Genomic DNA, 20,239 nt, shown 5'->3' with positions numbered 1-20,239 from the left:
GTGGTCTGAATCTGTCAACACCTACATGGGGTCTGAGATTTACTTTTGCAAACCAAAGGGAAAAGACGCAGTTGACAAACAGTACAGAGTAATGACCACATAAACATTACGTAACTGAAATCCAGCTAAGAGCAGCCTCAGCTCAACTGGAGGAAGAGGCTGATGATAGGAAAGGTGTTCTGGAGATTTTGTCCAAGGGAAATCGCAGGCTCAGCGTTGACTTGGGTCAGGCGTAGAGTTTTTTAGCCTTGTGTCATCCTTGATGCCAGAAAGTTGACCCCACACGGCCCTCACTCCGCCATGGGCCTTTGTTTTGGCTGCTCTAGCATCTTTGTTTTCTCAGCCGTTAACTGATCTCACGGGGCTACTAATGTTGGAAAACCCTTAAAAGTGCCTTCTGGTGTCAGATGTGGCAAGATCTTGACCATCACTGTGTGCAGTGTCCCGTCTGCTATGTGTGGGCGGGGGTGTGGCTCAGTGCTGTCTGGCAGGGGCCGAGCCCAAGGCTCCCCCGCCCGCAGGTGTGCTAGTGAGGGGACCACGTGGGCTCTGCTTTTCTTTCCCCAGGCCAGCTTGACTGTGACAGGGCCATGCTTGGGTTTCCTGTCCTGGGCAGGGACACTCGGAGGTATGTTTGGGTGGGGTTTCCTCTCGGTACTAGAGGCCTCACTGCCCGCAGTGGGAGGATGACCATAGGCTTCCGGCTTTGCTTCTGCAGTTGGTATCCCTTTTATCTGTGAGTCAGTTTTAAATCTTCAAAGGGTAAGAAAAAGGATATTGGAAGGAAATGAGAACATTTAGCATCCTTCCTATCACCCCCACCTTGAGTTCCCTGTTCTTTTCCTAGGTGCCCCCATTCAGGTCTCCTCTGCCGCCTACATTCCAGTCCTAGCGACAGAGGCTGAAATCAGAGGCTCTGGAGGGAGGGGGAAGCCACCTTTCACTGTAATCGACAGGGTAGGTCCAGGAGCTTCAGAGAGGGAGCAGATGACACTGAGGCCCAGCCCACTCCCCTGAGCACCCCAGGCGCACAGCAAGGCTGGCTCTTTGGGGTGCAGGAAGCAGGGGGCAGGTGAAGAGTGGAGCTGGGGCCTGGCTGGTTGCTGAAAGACAGCAGCTGTCCCCTTGGCATATTGGGGTTGCACGCCATACCTTCAACCAGGGCTGCTGTTCACTGTTCTTTGATGGAATCAGCCACTCGTCACACCGGGATGGGTGACCCTCAGAGAACAGCTCAGTGCAAGTGAGGACTGGCCAGGAGGGAGGGTTTATGGAGGCCAGATGAGCACACAGACACCTGCCCCAATGTTGCTCACATTCCAAGCGATTCTACACAGAATCCTGGTCAAATGCAGGGAAGACTTACCTGTGCGCTCTGAGCATTAATACAGGTGGAAGAAGGGAGAGTAGCTGTGCCCTGGAGAGGTAACGCGGGATGGAGCGCCCTGTCAGGCAGCCCAGGCCTGGAGGTTGGCGCGACTCTTCCACTTGGTCCAGCCCCACAGTGGGCGAGTTGTGGCCCATGGGCTGGGGTCCTCTGGGAAATGGTGGTAATATCAGCCTGCTCCCCAGCGAGCTGTCGGCCGCGGAAAAGCAGTCATGGAGGGGATGGTGGGTGAATCCATCGTTCATGTGCAGGAGGAGAAAGGCTTTGCATTTGGTTCGCTCAACATGCAGAGGTTCTGTATGCTTCAGGCAGCGCAGCTCAGCACAGCCATGTCTTCTGACCTTTACAAAAAACGCCTCATGCTTTCACTGCAGAAAGGTAGTGGCCTCTCTTGCTGCCCCTGGACCTGCCTCCTGCCTTCCAGGCACAGCACCTTTAGTACCAGTGATGTTTGATCCTCCAGGATCCAGGGAGGCCAGGTCTGCTGGTTAGACCAGATCTCATGGCCTGTTTCTGACCCAGAAGAGGAGAGCTCTGGTTCTGCCACCTGGGGGCAGTAATGTCAAACTTGTATTGCTGGGGAAACGTGATTGGTAGAGAACCTGTGAAAAAAGACTTGTCGGTAAAATCTGGGAATGGAAGGATGTAGGAACATCTGCCCGTATGTACTGTTGGCAAGGCTGTTGCCCTCAAGCATCTTTATATAGTGTAAAACGGTCAAATCCATTCTGCTCCTTTACCCTGTGCTGGGTACATATGACCTTCTTTAACCCTCACACTTAAGCGATTCTGGGTTGTTCTACAAGTATTATCCAATGAGTCATTCATACGATGTGGCCCCCAGGATTCCATTTTGTTTAATGGAGTTTTCTACTCCTTTGAAGATTGAGGGCAATAAAGATTGAGGCTTGTTTAGCCAGGGAAAACCATTTATTTCACATATTAATTTTGAATGCTTGCTACCCTTGTTATATGAGCTTATTACTGTTTTCCTGTAATAACGAAGATCTATTTTGAGTAAATGATGAGTGCATTTTAACAAACTTTCACACAGTCATAAAGTCTAAACTTGTGTTGATATAGGTAAAGGATGTTGTATAACCGTTTATATACTATGTATATATATATAAAATAAACGAGGTGGCTCCGGAAGTGGGAAGAGAATAAATCCAAGGTGCTCATTAACTTGGGTGTTTGTGTGAAAAATTCTGAGTTGTGGGTCTGTTTTCCTAGACGGGGTGATGTGGGCCTGGCATAATGGAGGGGGTTGTGTTGAGAGAAATGAAATTCAAGTCCTCTTGTCCAGTGCGGTCTAGACAGGTGCACAGGCTCAAATAGTCTTCAGCACTAATCCCTAGAGTCTGGAATGCAATCATGGGTCCAGGAAGAACCTTGGGAAAACCAAAATAGCAATTGTGGCCCTGCCCTGGGGGCTGGGAGGGCTGCCTTCTATGCAGCCTCTGCTTCTGCCTGGCTGTGTGCCCCCAGCCAGTTACTTACCTTTCCCTGTTCTGGGCTCTGAGCTCCTATCATGTCGTTTTCTCTTTTTTCATTTCCCAGGACCAGCCCTGTCAGGAAATGGCCACCAGAGGGCACACCACCAGGTTCCCAGCCCAGGGTTGGGTGCTGTTTTGCAGGGTGATTCCTTCAGCAGCTGATAAAATTCCCAGAAAGAAAACAAATGTACCCAGCTTTCCTGACCATGCTTTAACCATGTTGAGGGCCGCGTGCTCCAAGTTTCTCGTCACCGTCAGTCCTGAGTGAAGATTTTCAGAGGAGGACAAAGACTTCGAAAATAAGTATCTGGATTATTGAGCTCTGGGATTTGGGAGTTGACAGAACCTTTAGGTAGCATCAGGTGCAACCCTATTGCTGCTCAGATGCAGGAGTTGAGGCCTGTCCTAGGTAGCCGGTGACAGTGTAGCCCAGAGCTCTGTCCTCTGGGCTGAGAACAAGGTGCATTTGGGATAAAAAGTGCCACAGAAAATAAAAAGGGATCTTGGCCCATAAAGCGCACCCTTTCTGTGCCAGGAGGGCTAAGGGCTAGTTTAGGCTGATGAACTGCCTGCCTTTTTCTGGGACTCTAACACTGACTTAATGGACATGAGTTTGGGTGGACTCCGAGAGTTGGTGATGGACAAGGAGGCCTAGCGTGCTACAGTTCGTGGGGTTGCAAAGAGTAGGACATGACTGAGCACCTGAACTGAACTGAAACCTCTGTGGGGCCAGGTAGCAGGGCTGCTGCCTGACAGCATCCTTGGGCAGGGCCAGCAGAGGAGTGAGGCTCAGGAAGGGGCCCACCTGAGTGCTCCTGGCTCTGCTGAAGCAGCTCTAAGACATCCCCGGTTGAATGTGCAGGATGAAAAACTATTATGTTCATTGAAGAACACCAGGGAGTGTTGTATTTGACCTGGAATGAAAGAGTGCTTCTTAAACAAAATGCATCACAAGCACAACCCTCAAGGTGAAATGATCAGTGAATCTGATGACATGCAAATAATGATTTCATGCGTAAAGTTTAAAGAATGAGAGAAGATATTTACAATGTCTGAAATCAGCAAGGGATTAATATACAAGCAAGTCCTGAAATCATTAAGAAAGATAAGGGACTTGAACAGAAAAATGAGCAATTTGCCTAAGAGAAAACCCAGGAAGCTAATAAGCATATGAAGATGCTTAAAATCATTAGAAATACAGAGAAATACCTATTTAAACCATTGTAAGGTATCGCCTTATGCCTATGACTTTGGCAAAACTCGGAAAGCTGGGTGGCAGCACGTATTGGAGCAAGTTGAGGGGATATGGGACTCCATGTATGACCAGTCTGAAGAGCTGTGCTACTGGTATGGGCTGGACTGTGCTTTCCTCAAATTCAGTGTCAAAGTCCTAACCTCCAGTGCCTCAAAATGTGGCTGTATTTGGTGATATAGGGTCTTTTTAAAAATATGGATCATTTTAAAAATCTTTATTGAATTTGTTACAATATTGCTTCTGTTTTGTTTTGTTTTTTTTTTTGGTAGAGGGGAGGATCTTAGCTCCCTCACCAGTGATTGAACCCACACGCCCTGCATTGGAAAGGGAAGCCTTAACTACTGGACCACCAGGGAAGTGATATGGTCTTTACAAAGGTAATTAAGGTTAAAAAAAAAATATCATATGAAGAGGGCTCAAATCCTTGAGAGTAGAGATTAGGACACAGAGATGTACAGAGGGGAGACCTCAGGAGAGCGCAGGGAGGAGGTGCTCGTCTGTAAGCCAAGAAGGAACCAGTCCTATGGATCACCTTGATCTCCAACTATTAGCCTTCACAAATGTGAAAAAATAAATTTCTGTTCTTTCATCCACCCAGCCTGTGGCACTTTGTTCTGGCGGTGCTAGAAAACTGATACAGCTGCCTCCCCAAATTTAGCCTACCTGCACCTGATGCTGTGGGAACTTCAATTCTAGTTCTGTGTCCCTGGGAAATTCTTACACAGATCCTTAAGGGGACACGTATGAGGAGAAATGTTTACTGAAGCATTACTTTTGTTGGCAGAAAGCAACCGGTATGTCTACCGTGACGGATAAATCATGCAGGCTTACTGTGGGGCCGTGAGCGGGAGGCAGAAGAGCCAGATTTAGATGTAGCCGCATGGATACATCTTCAGAATGTAGCACAGAGCAAAAAAATGACATTTATACAAATTAGAAACATATGTGCACAAAATGATGACATATTTCCTAAGAATATACTCCCAAAGATACATGTCAATTTCATCTGAATGGTTGCCTATAGGGAGTCAGAAGTTTGGGAGTTAGGTAAATACAGAAAACGTAAGAGACACGGGTTCGATCCCTGGGTTGGGAAAATTCCTTGGAGGAGGGCACGGCAACCCACTCCAGTATTCTTGCCTGGAGAATCTCCATGGACAGAGGAGCCTGTCCCCTGACAGGAGGACTATAGAGAGCTATAGTCCCTGGGGTCGCAAAGAGTCGGACACAACTGAAGCGACTTAGCACGCATAGAGAAAATAAGGAATTAAAAAAAACCACCAACCAAACAACAACGAAAAAAAAGAGGACTGGCTAGAGTCAGCAGTTAGGTCTGAGAGCCCTGGAAGAACCAGGGGGACTGTGTTGCCCCTGGAGATCTTTCCAGGGTGCCCTGGCCTGACTGGACTTCACAGGTTGACAGGGCCTGCCTCTGGGTTCTCCGAAGGCCCATGTGCTCCTGGAATGTTTCAGCCTCCTGGGCTCCACTGGGGAGCTTGAGCCAAGCCCAGGGGTTGTAATGGGTGGGGATAGTTTCTGGGACCCATGGGGGCAGGGGGAGGGGAGAGAACAGAGAGGAGGGGCTGGCAGAGAGGGAACGCAGGTGGGTGGGAGCTGACTCTGGCCACCAGGGACCCTCTCCTTCTTAGATTCAGGCCGTCTGACCAAGAGTTTCCTGGCGGAGGTTCTTTCCCACAGGAGGCACTCGCTAAAGGGCTCTCACGGGGACAGAGAGCACACAGCTGCAGGGAACAGAGGTGCGCCCCAGGCAAGTCTCCCTCCCACCCCATAAATAGCCTGTCCCGGCTCCAGGGCCAGCAGAGTGAGCCCTGGGGAAGCGAAACTGGAGGGGGCTGGAGCTGGGAGGCAAGAAGGGGACCAGGACCATGCCTGCCCTGAGGGGTTGTTCCAGGCACATTTTCTGAGGCCCCAGGGATGAGAGCGAGGGCTGAAAGCGAGGAACACAGGGCCAGAACAAGGATGCACTTTCTCACAGGGCTGTCCAACAGCGCCCAGGGAGGTCATGAGCACCCCACCATGAAGGTGCGTAAGCAGAGGTGAGATGACAAGTTGGGACTGTGGAACGTGCCGTCCCCATCTCAAAGACACTGTCTTGTTCGGGGCAGCTGGTGTCCGCGGAGACATCAGCCTGTCTCCCGGAACGCCTCTTGTCGTGTCCAGCCCATGGGGTGAGCCCGTCGCCAGTTGCAGGAAATAGCCTGTGCCAGCGCCCATTTGAAGAGTAAATATTAGTCTTTTCAAGAGCGATCTGTTCTCTGTCACTGGGCACAGAGGACACTGAACCAGTATTGGGTGTTGGTGGGGGGGTTGCCTCTTGGCCCCCACACCCAGATGGAATCTCTGGACTGGGTTACTGCCACAGTGTAGCTCCAAGGAACAACTCTCCCCGTGTCCAAGCAGGTATCCCCTCCCAGTGACCATGTGAGCTGTGGGCACTGGAGCCCCTGCTTAGGGGAGGTTCCGATGGCATTGAGGCCCCAAGGCCAGGATGTAGCTCTCACATACTGTCAGGGCTGCTACTGCACAGGCAGGGGACTGGATCTTTTGACCTGGACCTCAAAGTCTCCGGGCCCCAGCTCTGACATATATCATTTAAAATCCTCTGATGACCAGGAAAGGGAAACAGCCTGTCACTGCGCCACCCTTTGGGGTGACCTTGTCCAACCACCCCAACCAATGGAGCACCCCTTCCCCAAGCCCTTCTTGCCTTCTTTATTCGATAATTTTCCTCTCTTATTTATTGACTCCTCCATCGGAGGCTCAGCTCTATGAGCACAGGACCTCTGCCTTGGTCTCTGTTTAGAACAGTGCACACAGCAAGAGCTCAGTCACTATTTGCTGAGTGAACAGAATGACGTTAATACTGTGAAAATAATAAACCGGTATCATTCTCATGCCCTAAGCCTTGAAATCCCACTCCTTTGAAGCCCTTCTACCATGACAACCAGGGAAGGGGTGGGGAGGGGTGAAGCCATCTCTGGGAGCAGGGAGGATGTGGGGAGGGGAGGATGGAGGGAAGGAGGATGAGGGGCTGAGGATCTGGGGAGGATGGGGGGAGAATGGGGGCAGGATGGAGGTGGGGAGGAAAACCCAGCTTCGGTGAGTGGTGGGAAGGGGAGGGGACACATCTCTCAGATCCTGGTTTAGGTTTCATTCTCTGGGATGAAACCTTGAAGGGAAAGGAATTGAAAACCGAAGCTAGAGGCGGGTGTGTCCCCCTCTGCGTTGGAAGACAGCCTCCCCTGCCCCGCACCAGGCAGCCTGTGGCTCTCAGGGGGCCCTGCTGGGTAAAAACAGTGGAGCTACAGATTTGAAGGCAAGAAGGTCAGAGTAGGCACCTTCTCTCAAACCTCCTTCCACTCCCAGAGGCCTGGAAGCTTCCAGAAGTTCCTCTGCTCCATGGGGCACGGGGAAGGTGGCTGAGTGGGGACGCATGGGCCTGTCTCAGCACTGCCCGGCCCAGTGCGGAGGTAAGAGCAGCTCATCCCCAGGGTGGGAATGGAGAGATGGCTGGGGCTGGAGGGGTCTGAGGAGCCAGAGTGAATTGAGATGGGGCCTAGAGCCGAGAGAACAGGCTGGGAGCCCGTGAGCGCCTGGCCACCGTGAATGTCCACCGAGACCTGAGAAGACTCTAGCCTAGTTTTGTGCCAGGCTTCTTTCTCTCCTGCCACAAGGCCACCTGTATTGGGCTCTGCCTCGTGTCTTCTTCACCTACCTCTGCCGCTCCTGCAGGAAAGACGGGACGGACCCCACCTCAGCTGTCCCACACAGCTCTTGCTTTCTGCCCCAGGGCCTCCAGAGTCAGTGCGGGACAACAGCAGGCATCCGCTTACACTCGGTCCTGCCCTGCCCAGCAGTGTGAGGCACTCCTTGGAGGGTCCCTGTGGACACGAGTTCCCACTGGGAGAGCGGCGACCAGCTCGATAACCCACCTGGAGTTTTGGCGCTCTAGGTTTCCCTGTGTCATATTTCTCTGTTCCCTGTTCCTGGTTCCTGGTCATGGGCTCTGATTTCTGGGGACTCAGGCAAAGTCACCTAAGCCTCTGTGCTAGAAACGTCCCACGGGCCCTTGGTGTCCCCTCCCTGGGCCCCTCCATATTTCCCTGGGTTGCAGGGGCTAGAAGGCCCAGACACCCCGACTGCTGAGAATTCAGATGCAACTTAGAGGGAAGCTCTTTGGGAGAAAGTGGAAGGCAGAAGGGGAGTGGGGGCCTCTCTTCCTGTGGCGTGGCAGCTGCTGGGTGGGATCTGGCAGATGTGAGTTTTTGCCACAGCAGCATGCTACGCTCCTCTTCCTTGTACCAGTTTAATGGATGTGCAACTCGGACACTGACAATAATTTCCTTCAAGGTAGCAGCTGGGGTGGTGTGACCATGAAGCCAGGTTTCCATTCTTCCAAACTTTTATACATTTACTTTCCTACTTTCAATCTCTTTCTGGGACTTCCCTTGTGGTCAGGTGGCTAAGACTGTGCTCCTAATGCAGGGGAATCTGGGTTCAGTCCCAGGGAACAAGATCCCAAATGCTGCAACCAAGACCTGGTACAACCAAGTATATAAATAAATGATAAATGTCTAAAATCTCTCTTTGCACAGAGACTTGGAATGTTCTATAGGTCTGACCACTGACCCGTCACTGGTTTGGCTTCCTCTCCTCTGCCATCTACCACACCCCCAGGCTCAGATGGAGGGAATACAGAGGGCCATACACTTACCCAAAGAGGCATCGCAAAGAAGACTGAGAGTCAGACTCTGTTGGTTGCCTACTCAATAGCTATCTTCCTCTATCAGATCCATCCTTCTTCCTTATTAGATGAACTTGCCTCTGGAAGCCTGGTCTCTCTTACAGCCAGGGCTTGCGTGTGTGACCTAGTCCTAGCCAAGGAGCCTGAAGAGAGTATATAGAAAGTAGGTTCTGGGATACCTTATTTTTCTGACAAAAAGAGACACACAGGAAGCACTCTCCTCCCTGCCATGAATGAGGTCCTGTGAGAATGTGATGCTTGGAGCAACAGCAACCATCTTGCAATCAAGAGACAATAAATCTGAGGACAAAAGTCAACACACTGAGGATGGTAGAGTGGACAGGTAGGAAACACCCAGGTCTAAATTGACATTTATTGAGCTTCTGAATTAATCTTGGAGCTCCCTACTTCTAGCGGGCATCACCCTGGCAGGACCCCTTCCCTCTGGGCCACATAGGGGCTGGCTCAGAACCCTTCAAAGTTTTTTCCATGCCAATATGCTGAGCTCAGAGACACTGGGACCTCTGGGAGCTGTGCTGGGTGAAGCAAGTGAGGCACTGTTTTTGGATGCAAAACTTAAGGGGGTTGCAAAAAACTCAGTGGTAATCAGGATAAGTATTTTAATGTAATATTTTTTAAAAATCAAAACTAATGTCAAAGCACAAAATGAACAAAAAAATCAATCAAGATTTTGATATAAAGACAATAAAGATTCAGGCTCACCAATTAGGTATGCGTTTAGGTTTCTGTACAGGGCAACAGCATGAATCTGACCTATGACAGTTCATATAATGAGGCAGGGTTCTGGGGCTGTGAGAACTGAGTTCAAGGCTGGGCTGCACTGATGACTTAGTGGCGATCCCAAGTCCCTTCCCTCCTCTCTGGATTTCATCTGTCCTGCCTGGGGGCTGGGGCATTGCCTGGATGGCCTCCTGACCCATCTTCCTCATCCTCCCATGGCCTGCAGAGGGTTCTGTCCCTTTTTCTGGGAGGCTGCGTCTCCCAGGCCATCGACTCCTGGCTATTAATATCTCAGCCATCCCTGGCCTGATCAGGGTGTTTAATGACTGCCAGCTGTGGCTCCGGCCCCCTCCCCCGGGAGAGATAAGAGCAGTTCCTGTTCCCACATGGAGGGAACAGCAAGGAGCGGGGGGTGGGGGTGGGGTGTCATTGCCTAAAACAGACCCTGGGCAAGTGATGGCAACTGAGGCACTGATACCAGCTCTTCACTCCAACCACCCCTGCCTGCCAGCCAGGTGGAGGTGCCTGGGGATATAAATTCCCTGAGCCCACCCCTGGGGGCTGCTCTGCTCTCCCTGCCTCCTGCCTGGGCTCTGGCCCCTTAGGTCGGGTTCCAGCAGTCTTGGGTCTTCTCCCAGGTACCCCACAGACCTTACTTCAGCATGTTCCAAACCAGGTCCTCCCCATCTGGATGATGGACTGGCAGCTTTTCCTTGGCCCGCCCCTGGGGTTCTTCTCAGCAGCCAGAGTGGTCTGCCCCAAACCCACCCTCATCCCTTTGGCTTCATTTAAGAAGCCCCCACTGAATTCCTGCTGCCAAGAGCCCCCTGTACTTGCTTACATGGATTCAGGTGATTCTGGCACCTCTTCTACTCCCTTGGGATCTGGCGACTCCTCCCTAGTTCTCAGGAAGTACCCCTCACCTGGAAGACGCTCCTTATCCATTCTACTGGTCACCCTGGTCTACTGGCCACTGGCAGACTGGTCACCCTCCTTGGGCATCCTGCCCCCTGGAGTGGCAGGAGTCATCCACATGATGGCAGTCTGTGCCAGGATGGTGGGGGTGCTACTTGTCTTTGTCTTCCCAGAATGAGTCCACCTGAGTTAACTGGGCTTTGCCCTTAGGGTCTGGGGTCAGATGTGGTCAAGGGCCAGGGGCTCGCCTGCAGGCTACCAGAGGTCTGGTTCTACCTGGGGTCACAGCTGGGTCTGGGGCTGGAAACACTGTCACAAGGGCTTGGTTGGAGGGCCCATCCTGGGTCTCCTTCATCCCAAGCTGTCTCTGGGATCATCACCCCTGTGTCCTCACCACCTCCTCTCTCTCTTGAATCTCATTCTGAAATGGATCTGAGGAGAGGGGCCTGACCTCTCTGTCACCTGGCCTTCTGGGGAGGGCCCTCCACTCAGGTATTTGGGTCCCTAAGGCCAAAATTACTGCAGATGGTGACTGCAGCCATGAAATTAAAAGACACTTACTCCTTGGAAGAAAACTTATGACCAACCTAGATAGCATATTCAAAAGCAGAGACAGTACTTTGCTGACTAAGGTCCGTCTAGTCAAAGCTATGGTTTTTCCTGTGGTCATGTATGGATGTGAGAGTTGGACTGTGAAGAAGGCTGAGCGCCGAAGAATTGATGTGTTTGAACTGTGGTGTTGGAGAAGACTCTTGAGAGTCCCTTGGACTCCAAGGAGATCAGCCCTGGGATTTCTTTGGAAGCAATGATGCTAAAGCTGAAACTCCAATACTTTGGCCACCTCATGCGAAGAGTTGACTCACTGGAAAAGACTCTGATGCTGGGAGGGATTGGGGGCAGGAGGAGAAGGGGACGACTGAGGATGAGATGGCTGGATGGCATCACGGACTCGATGGACGTGAGTCTGAGTGAACTCCGGGGGTTGGTGATGGACAGGGAGGCCTGGCATGCTGCGATTCATGGATTCATGGGGTCGCAAAGAGTCTGACAGGACTGAGCGACTGAACTGAACTGAACTGAACTGAACTGAAGGCCAACCTTGGTGAAGTCCTCGAGGCACCCACCAGGTGGCGATAGAGATGAGCTGGTCTGGTCTGACAGTGCCCAGAAAGGCAGGAAAGGTGCTGGCGAGCTGGAGGAAAGAGGGGGTGCAGGAGAAATTCTGCTCGTGGTCACCCCTATTCTACTCCCAGTTCATACACAAACTAGGATGTCTGCTCATGACCTCTGCTGGCCAGGAACCGTGTCTCAACTTCTCTCCATTTCTGAATGCCCCTCAACCCCTGGCAGGAGGAGGGAGTTGTGGGTGTGGCAGGGCCCCACCTCTGTCCTTTTCTATTTGTCCCTGTCTTGGGTCTCTCTCTCTTTTTCCATCCTCCTGGATGATAACTCTGCTTCTCTTCCAAGATATGACTCACTAATGGAGGGATTTTAGGCAGAGTGGTGACTGGGCCAGGACCAGGCAGAAAGTTTGCAGGAAGAGGAACACAAGGAGGTCAACTGGAGCAATGGCTTTGAATCCATCCCTTTCTGACCAGCATCATCTTCTTCACCCTGCAGCCTCTGTGTGTAAACCTATTAGAGGTATTGTCTGTTTTTGGTGACATTTATTCTGTCCTCTGCCACCTGGACAACGGCGACATGGTCATCTCATGACCTGTGTGCTCCTTGGGCGTTGGTGCCCAGACATAACCATTTCTGGGACTGCGGACAGCTCTGTCAGCTGTTTTGTATAGTTCCAAGAATAGAACTGTCTCTTCGTGGTTGGATTTAGGGGGCAGGGGGACACAACAAAGACGGGATATAAAGTCACCACCCTCAGAGGAGAGAGGGTACCCTGAGCAAAATGTGAGTTGAAAGCCCTTAGAACTGTGTGCTCCTCACATGGAAGCCAGAGGGGTGGTGGCGTCTGACTTCGGTGACGATTTTGACCAGCCCTCCTTGGAATGGGGGGTGTGGGGGTTGGCCACGAGTTGGAAGCTGATCCCCATTTTATCCCACATGGGAACACCAACCACCAGGAAAACCAGGATAATCCAACCCGGTGTTTATTGTTGCACAAGCCTGTTTGCAGTCCCGAGGGATCTTCTGGCTGGGGCTTGGGTAGCAAGCCGTGTGGCCACAGGGGTGCAGGGAAGATACAGGCTGTGACAACCCCCAGGCTCTTGTCCAGAGGATACACGGGCCACAGGACTCCTCAGCCACACTCTGGGGAGAATGGGAATGGGGTTCGGGGATGGTGCTAATAATGATATGAATGGTGATACAAATAAGCAAGAGGATCCAGCTGGTTACAATATATAAAACGCAGCATAAAAGTCGGTGCTTTCACTTTCCCATCAGCAAGATCTGAGTTCAAATCCTGTCTGTGTGACAAGGTGAGGTACCTGCTCTGTGTGAGGCTCACTGTGATCTAGTGCCCACCTTGCTGGGTTGCTGTGAGGATGAAGGGGCCTGTGAGCGTCCATCATCTCTGAGCCTGGTGCTAATAGTTGGCACATTGGTGGGCAGCTCTCAAAGCCCATGAGGATCGGTAGGGCTGGAGGTAATCTCCTGGAATTGGTCCAGCCATCCCGGGGCAACTCCACCTTAGCGGGGACTATGGAGATAGCTGCCCTCCCCAAACTAAAAACTCCTTGTTTACAACCGCATCTGCTGGAGGCAGAAAAACTCATTCACTGAGAAGAGCTGGCAGCTATGAGGAGGCACTGAGGGAGGGGACTGCATGTTTGGAGAGATGCCTGAATGGTGTTGCTTAACCCAAAAGAACCTGATGTCAGCGGTGGCACTGTTCAGGCACTGTCTAGGTGGTGGTGGCAGGTGGCCTTTCGGGGCTGTACCCTTGTCGCCTGAGATAACAGCACACTCCCAAATGCACTGTCTGGGGATAGGCGGTGGCCTTTCTCCGATGGGTCGGATGGGTCTCGAGAGCTACCGGGGGTGGAATCAGGAGAGAGTACGCAGATTTCTTGCCCTCAGTTGGCGGAGGGAGTCTTTGGGGGCGGAGTCTGAAGACTGAGCTTCACCCCACGTCTTCCAGGTAGGAGCTTCCAGCGTTCCTCCACCTATGTACCCTCGTCTCTCCAGGCAGGCGCAAAGGCAGTGTTCTCCAGGGGCTTCCGGACAGTGATCTGGGGGCCCTGGGAAGCCTCCTGAGCTCAGGGCTGGGGCTGACCTCGCCCGAGAGGTCTCTGCCCTCGGTGCCGCGCGGGGTGGCGGGCGGTGCCGGCGACAGGGGCCGCCCACCCGCCTGGGCACCTGGCGGTCAGACCAGGGAGACTTCGGCCTGGAAGCTGGAGGAGCGGCCCGCACCGGGGCTGACGCGGGTCAGCATGGAGACCTGCGTGCTGCACGTGGCCCCGTTGCTGCCTGCGGACGGGTGCTGGTATTTGGAGTCCCAACCCAAGACGCCCTGCAGGTGCCAGCGCCGCCACTTCCGCCGCAGCTCTGCCTGCACCTGGGAGAAGGGAGAGTGGTCAGGCCCGCCCCAAGAAAGCCTCCTGCCATGCTGACTGGGCTATACTCAATCTAGGATGTGGAGCCAGTCGGTCATATGCTCTTGAGGAGTCTAATGTGAGGGGCCAGATGCTGCTTTGGGCACTGCAGAGATGGGACCTCCTTGGTGGAGCCAGGTCAAATCAAGCGATTGGAGTTGAGGGAGGTGGGAGCCAGAGAGGATCAGAGAATGCAGTCTAGGGCGGGAGTGGGATGCTGCCCGGGGTGGCTGTACTCTAGTCTCCTGATCCTTGCCTTCTAAATCACTTGAACTCATCCAAGTAGATTTTTTGCTTTGTAACCAGGCTCCACAGTGACTCAACCTTCTCTTGCTGCCTCCAACCATCCTCGCTCACACTGCACATAGCCACCCAACACAGCACTTCTCACACTCTTCTCTCACGAATCACATGAATCCCCGGAGATTTTCTTAAAAGCAGATTCAAAGTCAGCAAGTCCGGGGTCGTCTCAGAAATCAGCATTTTAAGCAAGGTCCTAGGCGCCATCACTGACGTACTAGTCGGAGGACCACCTTTGGCATAGCAAGGTTTGACCCTTCTCTGCTCTGCACATCAGGGTTTTTGGACCCTGGGGCTACAAGACTGTTCCCTGGCCCCCAAGGTGTGAGAGGGGCTTACCTCGCCATTCAGGAAGCAGTAGAGGATGGCCACCACGAAACCCTGGGGAGGAAGGGAGCAGGAGAAGTGAGGTAGACAGACTCGGAGAGCCCCAAGCCCTGCCCCACCTGTGTTCCCTTGGTTAATCAAAGGGCTAAACGTAGAGTAGGTGCTTAATAGATACTTTTTACAATGGAAAGACTGGCACCTGGGGGCAAGAGGCCAAGGCCCCAGGAGAATCCCCTCCCTTAAAGCCCAGAGAAGAACGCAGCCTTACATCCACAGTTCCTACCTGGAAAGACCCCACGACGAGCTCAAAGACCATTTTCACTTCAGCCTTAAAGTTGTCGGGGAAGAAGGCGAACATGACGTAGTGCACGCCAAACAGGGGGATCAGCAGAAGGGTGGACTTGGCCAATCTCCTGGGGACAGGGGAGGGGCAGGCATGGGCACGCGTGTCCACACACGAGGGCACAGAAGACAGGGACACGGAGCGGGATGTGTGAGGATGGGCTGTGGGTTCTTGCCAGCCCTACGTCCACAGGTTTCTGTTCCGTATCTGCAGTGCCTATATCCTCATGCCCCCTGGCCCTCCTCTCCTGGACAGGCTCATGAGAGAGAGAGTGTAACCCCTCTATTTCACTTCCTGGAGGAGAGCACAGAAAGGAAGGCCACTGCTGAAAAACCCGAGGATGATGGTAATAGTGGTTATTTTAGGCTCCATGGCCACTAATGGGGATATTAAGCAACGGGACATCGTGGTTTCTTTTTCCCTGGTCTCAATTTCTCCAATCTGTACAATGGGGTGAGTGTATGCTCAACATGGTCAAATAAGAGAAGTGGTTTTTCAGTCTCTATGTCGTGTCCAACTCTTTGGGATCCCGTGGACTGCAGCACACCAGGCTTCCCTATCCTTCACTATCTCCTAGAGTTTGCTCAAACTCATCTCCATTGAGTTGGTGATGCCATCCAACCACTGTAAACTCGGAAGTGCTTTGGCTGCTACAAAGTGCAATGTTTTCATGAGAGCCCAATGCTTTACTGGAATTTGAGGGCCTTTGGGAAGGAAGGCTTTGTCATTGTGTTGCTGAGCACATCTGGGCAAGGTCACTTGGGAGGATGGTGGGTGCTCAAGTTTATGCTTGGTCACCAGGGGTGACTCGGGGTCAACTAGCAAAGGCCTGTCTTTGGCTTTTGTGCTGTGTCCACTTCCCCAGGAGTTGCTACCTTTTCTGGGATCACACCCCTCCCCCCCACCTCCCCCTGACCAATACACGCAACCCCAGCATTCTCTGAAAGACCAGCTCTTCCTTTACCACCCTTGCGTGCTCAGCAGGGTCCACAGTCACTTGAAATGACTCGCCACTTTCCGTGGAACAGGGCTCATCCTGGTTCAGGCCTCCCAGCCCCCTGACCTCATAGTTGGTCCAGGCAGCGTGAACCCACAGTCCTCTGGCTGCAAGAGGTCTGAGGGGTGGATGTGTCTCTGCCTTTATCTCTCCTGCCCTGGCAGTCAGTCCAGGGGATCCTAGCCCTGAGCCTGAGGACCCACAGCAAACTGTGGGCAGAAGAGCTGGCCTGGCCCTACCCACTCCTTCCTGGACCTGGCTCCCCACCACACCAATATCCCCAGCCCTGCCCACCACTCTTTGGCTGCAAACCTATCCCACGCACCCGCGACTGACAGATGGAGGCTTCCTTTAAATTGAAGGCTTGTGGGGAGGTGGAGAGTGGGAGCTGACAGTCCCTCCACAGGGAGCTCCATCTTCCACTCCCCCCACCTCTTCTGCCTGCCGACAGCTGTTCAGTTTCCACCTCGCCCACGTGGACCTGGCGATGACCGGCTCGCTCTGCCTCAGATCCAAACCCTTTTGAGCAGTTGTATGTTTGGGGGAAACAAGGCCCCGCAGGCAAAGTAGAGGAAGAGGGGGCACAGGCCTGCCGTGCTAGCCCTCCAGCCCACTGAGCCCCTGCAGGGCCTTCCTTTCTCAAACTGGAAGGGAAGCCCCGCCTCCACACCTGGCAGGAGGGGGAGCTGTCACACCAGGAACCCAAGTCGTCTTAGTCTCATCAGAGAGAATCGCAGGATTCCAGAATAGAATCCTAAATCCAGCAGCTCGTGACATTTTTTCTAGCCACATTAGAACCAGAGCACAGATTCCCCAGAGAGAAGCCGGGCCCAGGAGAACATTCTAGAATCCCAGGACTGAAAGGCCCTGGTGGGACGCCCCAGGTTTGCCTTGTCTGTGCGGTGCAGATAATCAATCTCCTGTTCCCATCTGTGGGTGTACAGACTGACTCACCTTCCCACAGCCACCCGCTTTGTGTTTCTCTAGTTCTGTCTTCCAGCCTAGTTGTTCTCATGAAACCTGTCAGTTCTCTCATCCCCACAAGCACAGGAATGCCCCTCACACCTTTCAAGCCAGGCTATGACCTCTGTCTCCACGGGCACTGTGCCCTCCCCCTACCATGAGGATGTGCTCCCAAACCTTTGAGGAGGAGGAGGGAGTATGGGTCAGTTTCCTCATCTGTGAAATGGGTACAATTTGGAGGAGACTTGGAGAAGGAAGTGGCAACCCACTACAGTATTCTTGCCTGGAGAATCCTATGGACAGAGGAGCCTGGCAGGCTACAGTCCATGGGGTCACAGAGAGTCAGACATGACTGAGCGACTAACACTTGGAGGAGACGATATGGATGGAATGAGATGGAGCCTGGAAACCCCACTGCACACGCCCAGCGTGTAACCTGTGGGTGCTGTTACTACTCTCAGGGGCTACTGAGTCCCAAATATGGCTGTCTCCTTGGTAGACCTGGGGCTTCTCCTAGGCATCCAGCTACCACATCCCATTTTTGTGCCAGGCATGAGTCAGGCACTGGGCACATGGTGTGAACAGGACACAGGTTATCCAGTATCTTCTCGAGCTCCCTAGTTTAGCAGCAGATACACAGCAGGGCAGATCCCCTTCTAGGCAAGTCGTGAAGAGAAGTAGGTCTGGGACTCATGGGCCAGGTGAGTGTAGGGGTGGGGATGTGTGGACTGAGCCAGGCCATGGGGTGGAGCTGGGCAGAGCATGCTGGCTATTTGGTGACTCTGGAGGGGAGCTTCTAGGGAATGGGGAATGATCTAAGGACTGGAGCTGGGGATATTGGGAGGGCCAGGGCCCTGGGCCTGTACTCACGAGTACGGGCTGCTGTCACTCTTCCCGACATCTGGGGGCCGCAGTTTCTGAACCAGGATTCCAATGATGCGAATGAACAGGATGAAATTCACCTGGTGGGTGGGGGTCCACGGTTAGGTGGGAGAGGGGAGGCAGGGTGTCTAGTCCCCTGGACTGATGGCCTTTTCCCCCAGGGCCCAGTTACCTGTCTATTGTACCTTTTCCCCAGCTCGTCCCTCTTCGGGAGAGTCGTCCAGGAACCCTCTTTCACACCCTCAAGGGCTGGGCCTCCCCATTTGCTTCCTCTACTCTAGAGGAAGAACTTCTGGGGAAAGAGTTGGGGACAGTCCTGCCTCAGGCATCGATCAGGAAGTCTAGATTTCAGTTCTGACCTAGACGTGAATGTCCAGTGGGGCCTTGGTCAATTGCCTACCCGCTCCGGGCCCAGTCTCCCCATCCCTAAGTGGTAGGAGGAGGCCTTACCAAGATGGAGGCGAGGATGGGGGCCTTTATGATCCACCACAGTGAGGAGTTGATTGTGTCCCAGCATCTGGGGCAGGGGACGGTGGGAGAGAATGAGGGAGCTTGTACTCAGCCCGAGAGAGTCAGGCCTCCTCCCACCGTCCCCAGCTCTGCCCCGGAGCCCTTTAAAAACCACTGGCCCCGAGGCTGTTACTCCCCAGCCCCTCCTGATCCCACCCAGGGGATCTGCCCTGAGTGTCGGGAGCCAGGAGGAGGGGGCCGGCTGACAGCTCACCCATAATCCTCAAAGTGGATCCTGATGATGGTCCACACCAGGGTGAATGTGCTGGGCACCCCTGTCAGGACCGAAGGAGAGAAAAAGAGGAGAGGGCAGGGGAGAAAGAGGGAGAGATGAGGAGGAAGAACCAAGGAGGGACAAGGAGAGAAAAGGGAGGGTTTCCAATGCGGTCACTCATAGTGGCATACATAGACAGTTCACTCTGCAGAGATACTCTGCTGAGGGGGCGAAGCTTTAAGACTGAGGGATTGTGCCTGTCTACATAAAGGGGGAGTCTTTCTCTCCTTTTGGGAGAGGTGCTTCATACATTAGCAGCATCCCTGTGTGTTTCGAGGGGTGAAGGGGAAGTGGAAGGATGTTCAGAGAGCCTGCCTGTCCCACAGGTCAGCCCGAGGTGCAGCTGGAGCCAGAGGGCGCCTGTTCAGGGGTCAGACAATTGGAGGACTTTTCTCGATCCTTGGCCGAGTGTCCTGCAGGTAGGACTTGCAGCCCAGCAAGGCCTAAGGGTGCAGGCTGGGTTGGTACCCGCCCCTCTAAAGAACTCCCCGAGCTTTGTCCCCTTGTTCCCATCCTGGCAGCCCTCCCTGGTACCATACCCCAGCCGATGAATATGTACCCCCAGAAGTACTTCCGCTCGGAGAAGAAGGAGACGGCGAGCAGGGTGTGCAGGTAGAGGCCCTCCACCAGCAGCCAGAAGAAGTTGGCCATGACACAGTACTGGAACAAGACCACGGCCGCCTTGCAGCCCACCTGCAGGGGAGGAGCAGGGAGCGGGCTCACTGGAGCAAGCAGGGGTCCCTGCCTGCCCACATTTCTGTCAGGTGAGGAACTGCAGTACAGCCAACTTCCCCGTTAGCTCTAAGTTTAGACCATCAGATGCTTTGGAATAAGCTCACAATTTTAATTATCCACCCATGAATTTATTATCTATTTATCTTCCTATTATATATCTATTAACTCATCTACCCACCCAGTCATCCATCTACCCACCTATCCACTTATCCATACCCTTACCCACCTACCCCCAGCATCCACTGTCAAGTCACCCATCTTTCTACCTACCATCCATGCATCCACACATCATCTATCGGCAACCAGCATCTTCCATCTGCCAAGCCATCAACACACTCACCCAACAATCTCTCCATTCATCTATTATCTACGTACCAGACATCTGCTACAGACTCAGACCCCTGGGCATCTCTTCATCCATTCACTTATCTGCTTGTCCATCCCCCCACCAATATACCCCACCCCACTACCCATCATCTATCCAATTTTTCTTACTTCATCCTTCTATCCTTCCACCTACTCAAGTCATCCACACATTATTTACTCAGCCATCCAGCTACCAGTCCATCCACTTACCACCTCTGCTACTCAGTCACCTTATTCCAATTACTATGGAAAGTAGCTGGAAGAGGTATAAGGGAGAATTCTTGCTTTTATTAGCAAGAGTCTCTTGAGCGTGTAGGGAGAGGAGCTGTGGACTGTCTCAGGAGCCTCAAGGCCAGGGGAGGGGAGGGGAGACAGACTGCCTGTAGCAGGGGGTGCTGTGAGCTATAAAGCAAATGGGGGTGGTGAGAT

At 53.0% G+C, this 20,239-nt stretch overlaps 1 protein-coding gene across 3 annotated transcripts in view; it reads right to left on the bottom strand.

Annotated features, from left to right (window-relative positions):
* Window positions 1-12,715: 12,715 nt before the first annotated feature.
* VIPR1 (vasoactive intestinal peptide receptor 1) overlaps window positions 12,716-20,239 on the bottom strand; it is a 31,150-nt gene continuing 23,626 nt past the window's right edge. For 2 of the 3 annotated variants that reach the window (XM_068981877.1, XM_068981878.1), the window contains exons 7-13: window positions 19,249-19,402; window positions 18,650-18,710; window positions 18,376-18,442; window positions 17,914-18,005; window positions 15,024-15,153; window positions 14,753-14,794; window positions 12,716-14,076 (exon numbers count right to left, since the gene is read on the bottom strand). In XM_068981877.1, the coding sequence (XP_068837978.1) occupies window positions 13,885-14,076; window positions 14,753-14,794; window positions 15,024-15,153; window positions 17,914-18,005; window positions 18,376-18,442; window positions 18,650-18,710; window positions 19,249-19,402 (738 nt within the window). In that variant the 3' untranslated portion in view covers window positions 12,716-13,884. The remainder of the gene's footprint in view (window positions 14,077-14,752; window positions 14,795-15,023; window positions 15,154-17,913; window positions 18,006-18,375; window positions 18,443-18,649; window positions 18,711-19,248; window positions 19,403-20,239) is intronic. The other variant, XM_068981880.1, reaches the window with a different exon arrangement.

This window comes from Capricornis sumatraensis, chromosome 10, assembly GCF_032405125.1.
Source record: "Capricornis sumatraensis isolate serow.1 chromosome 10, serow.2, whole genome shotgun sequence".
NCBI lineage: Eukaryota > Metazoa > Chordata > Mammalia > Artiodactyla > Bovidae > Capricornis > Capricornis sumatraensis.
This window is presented reverse-complemented; position numbering and strand designations above follow the sequence as displayed.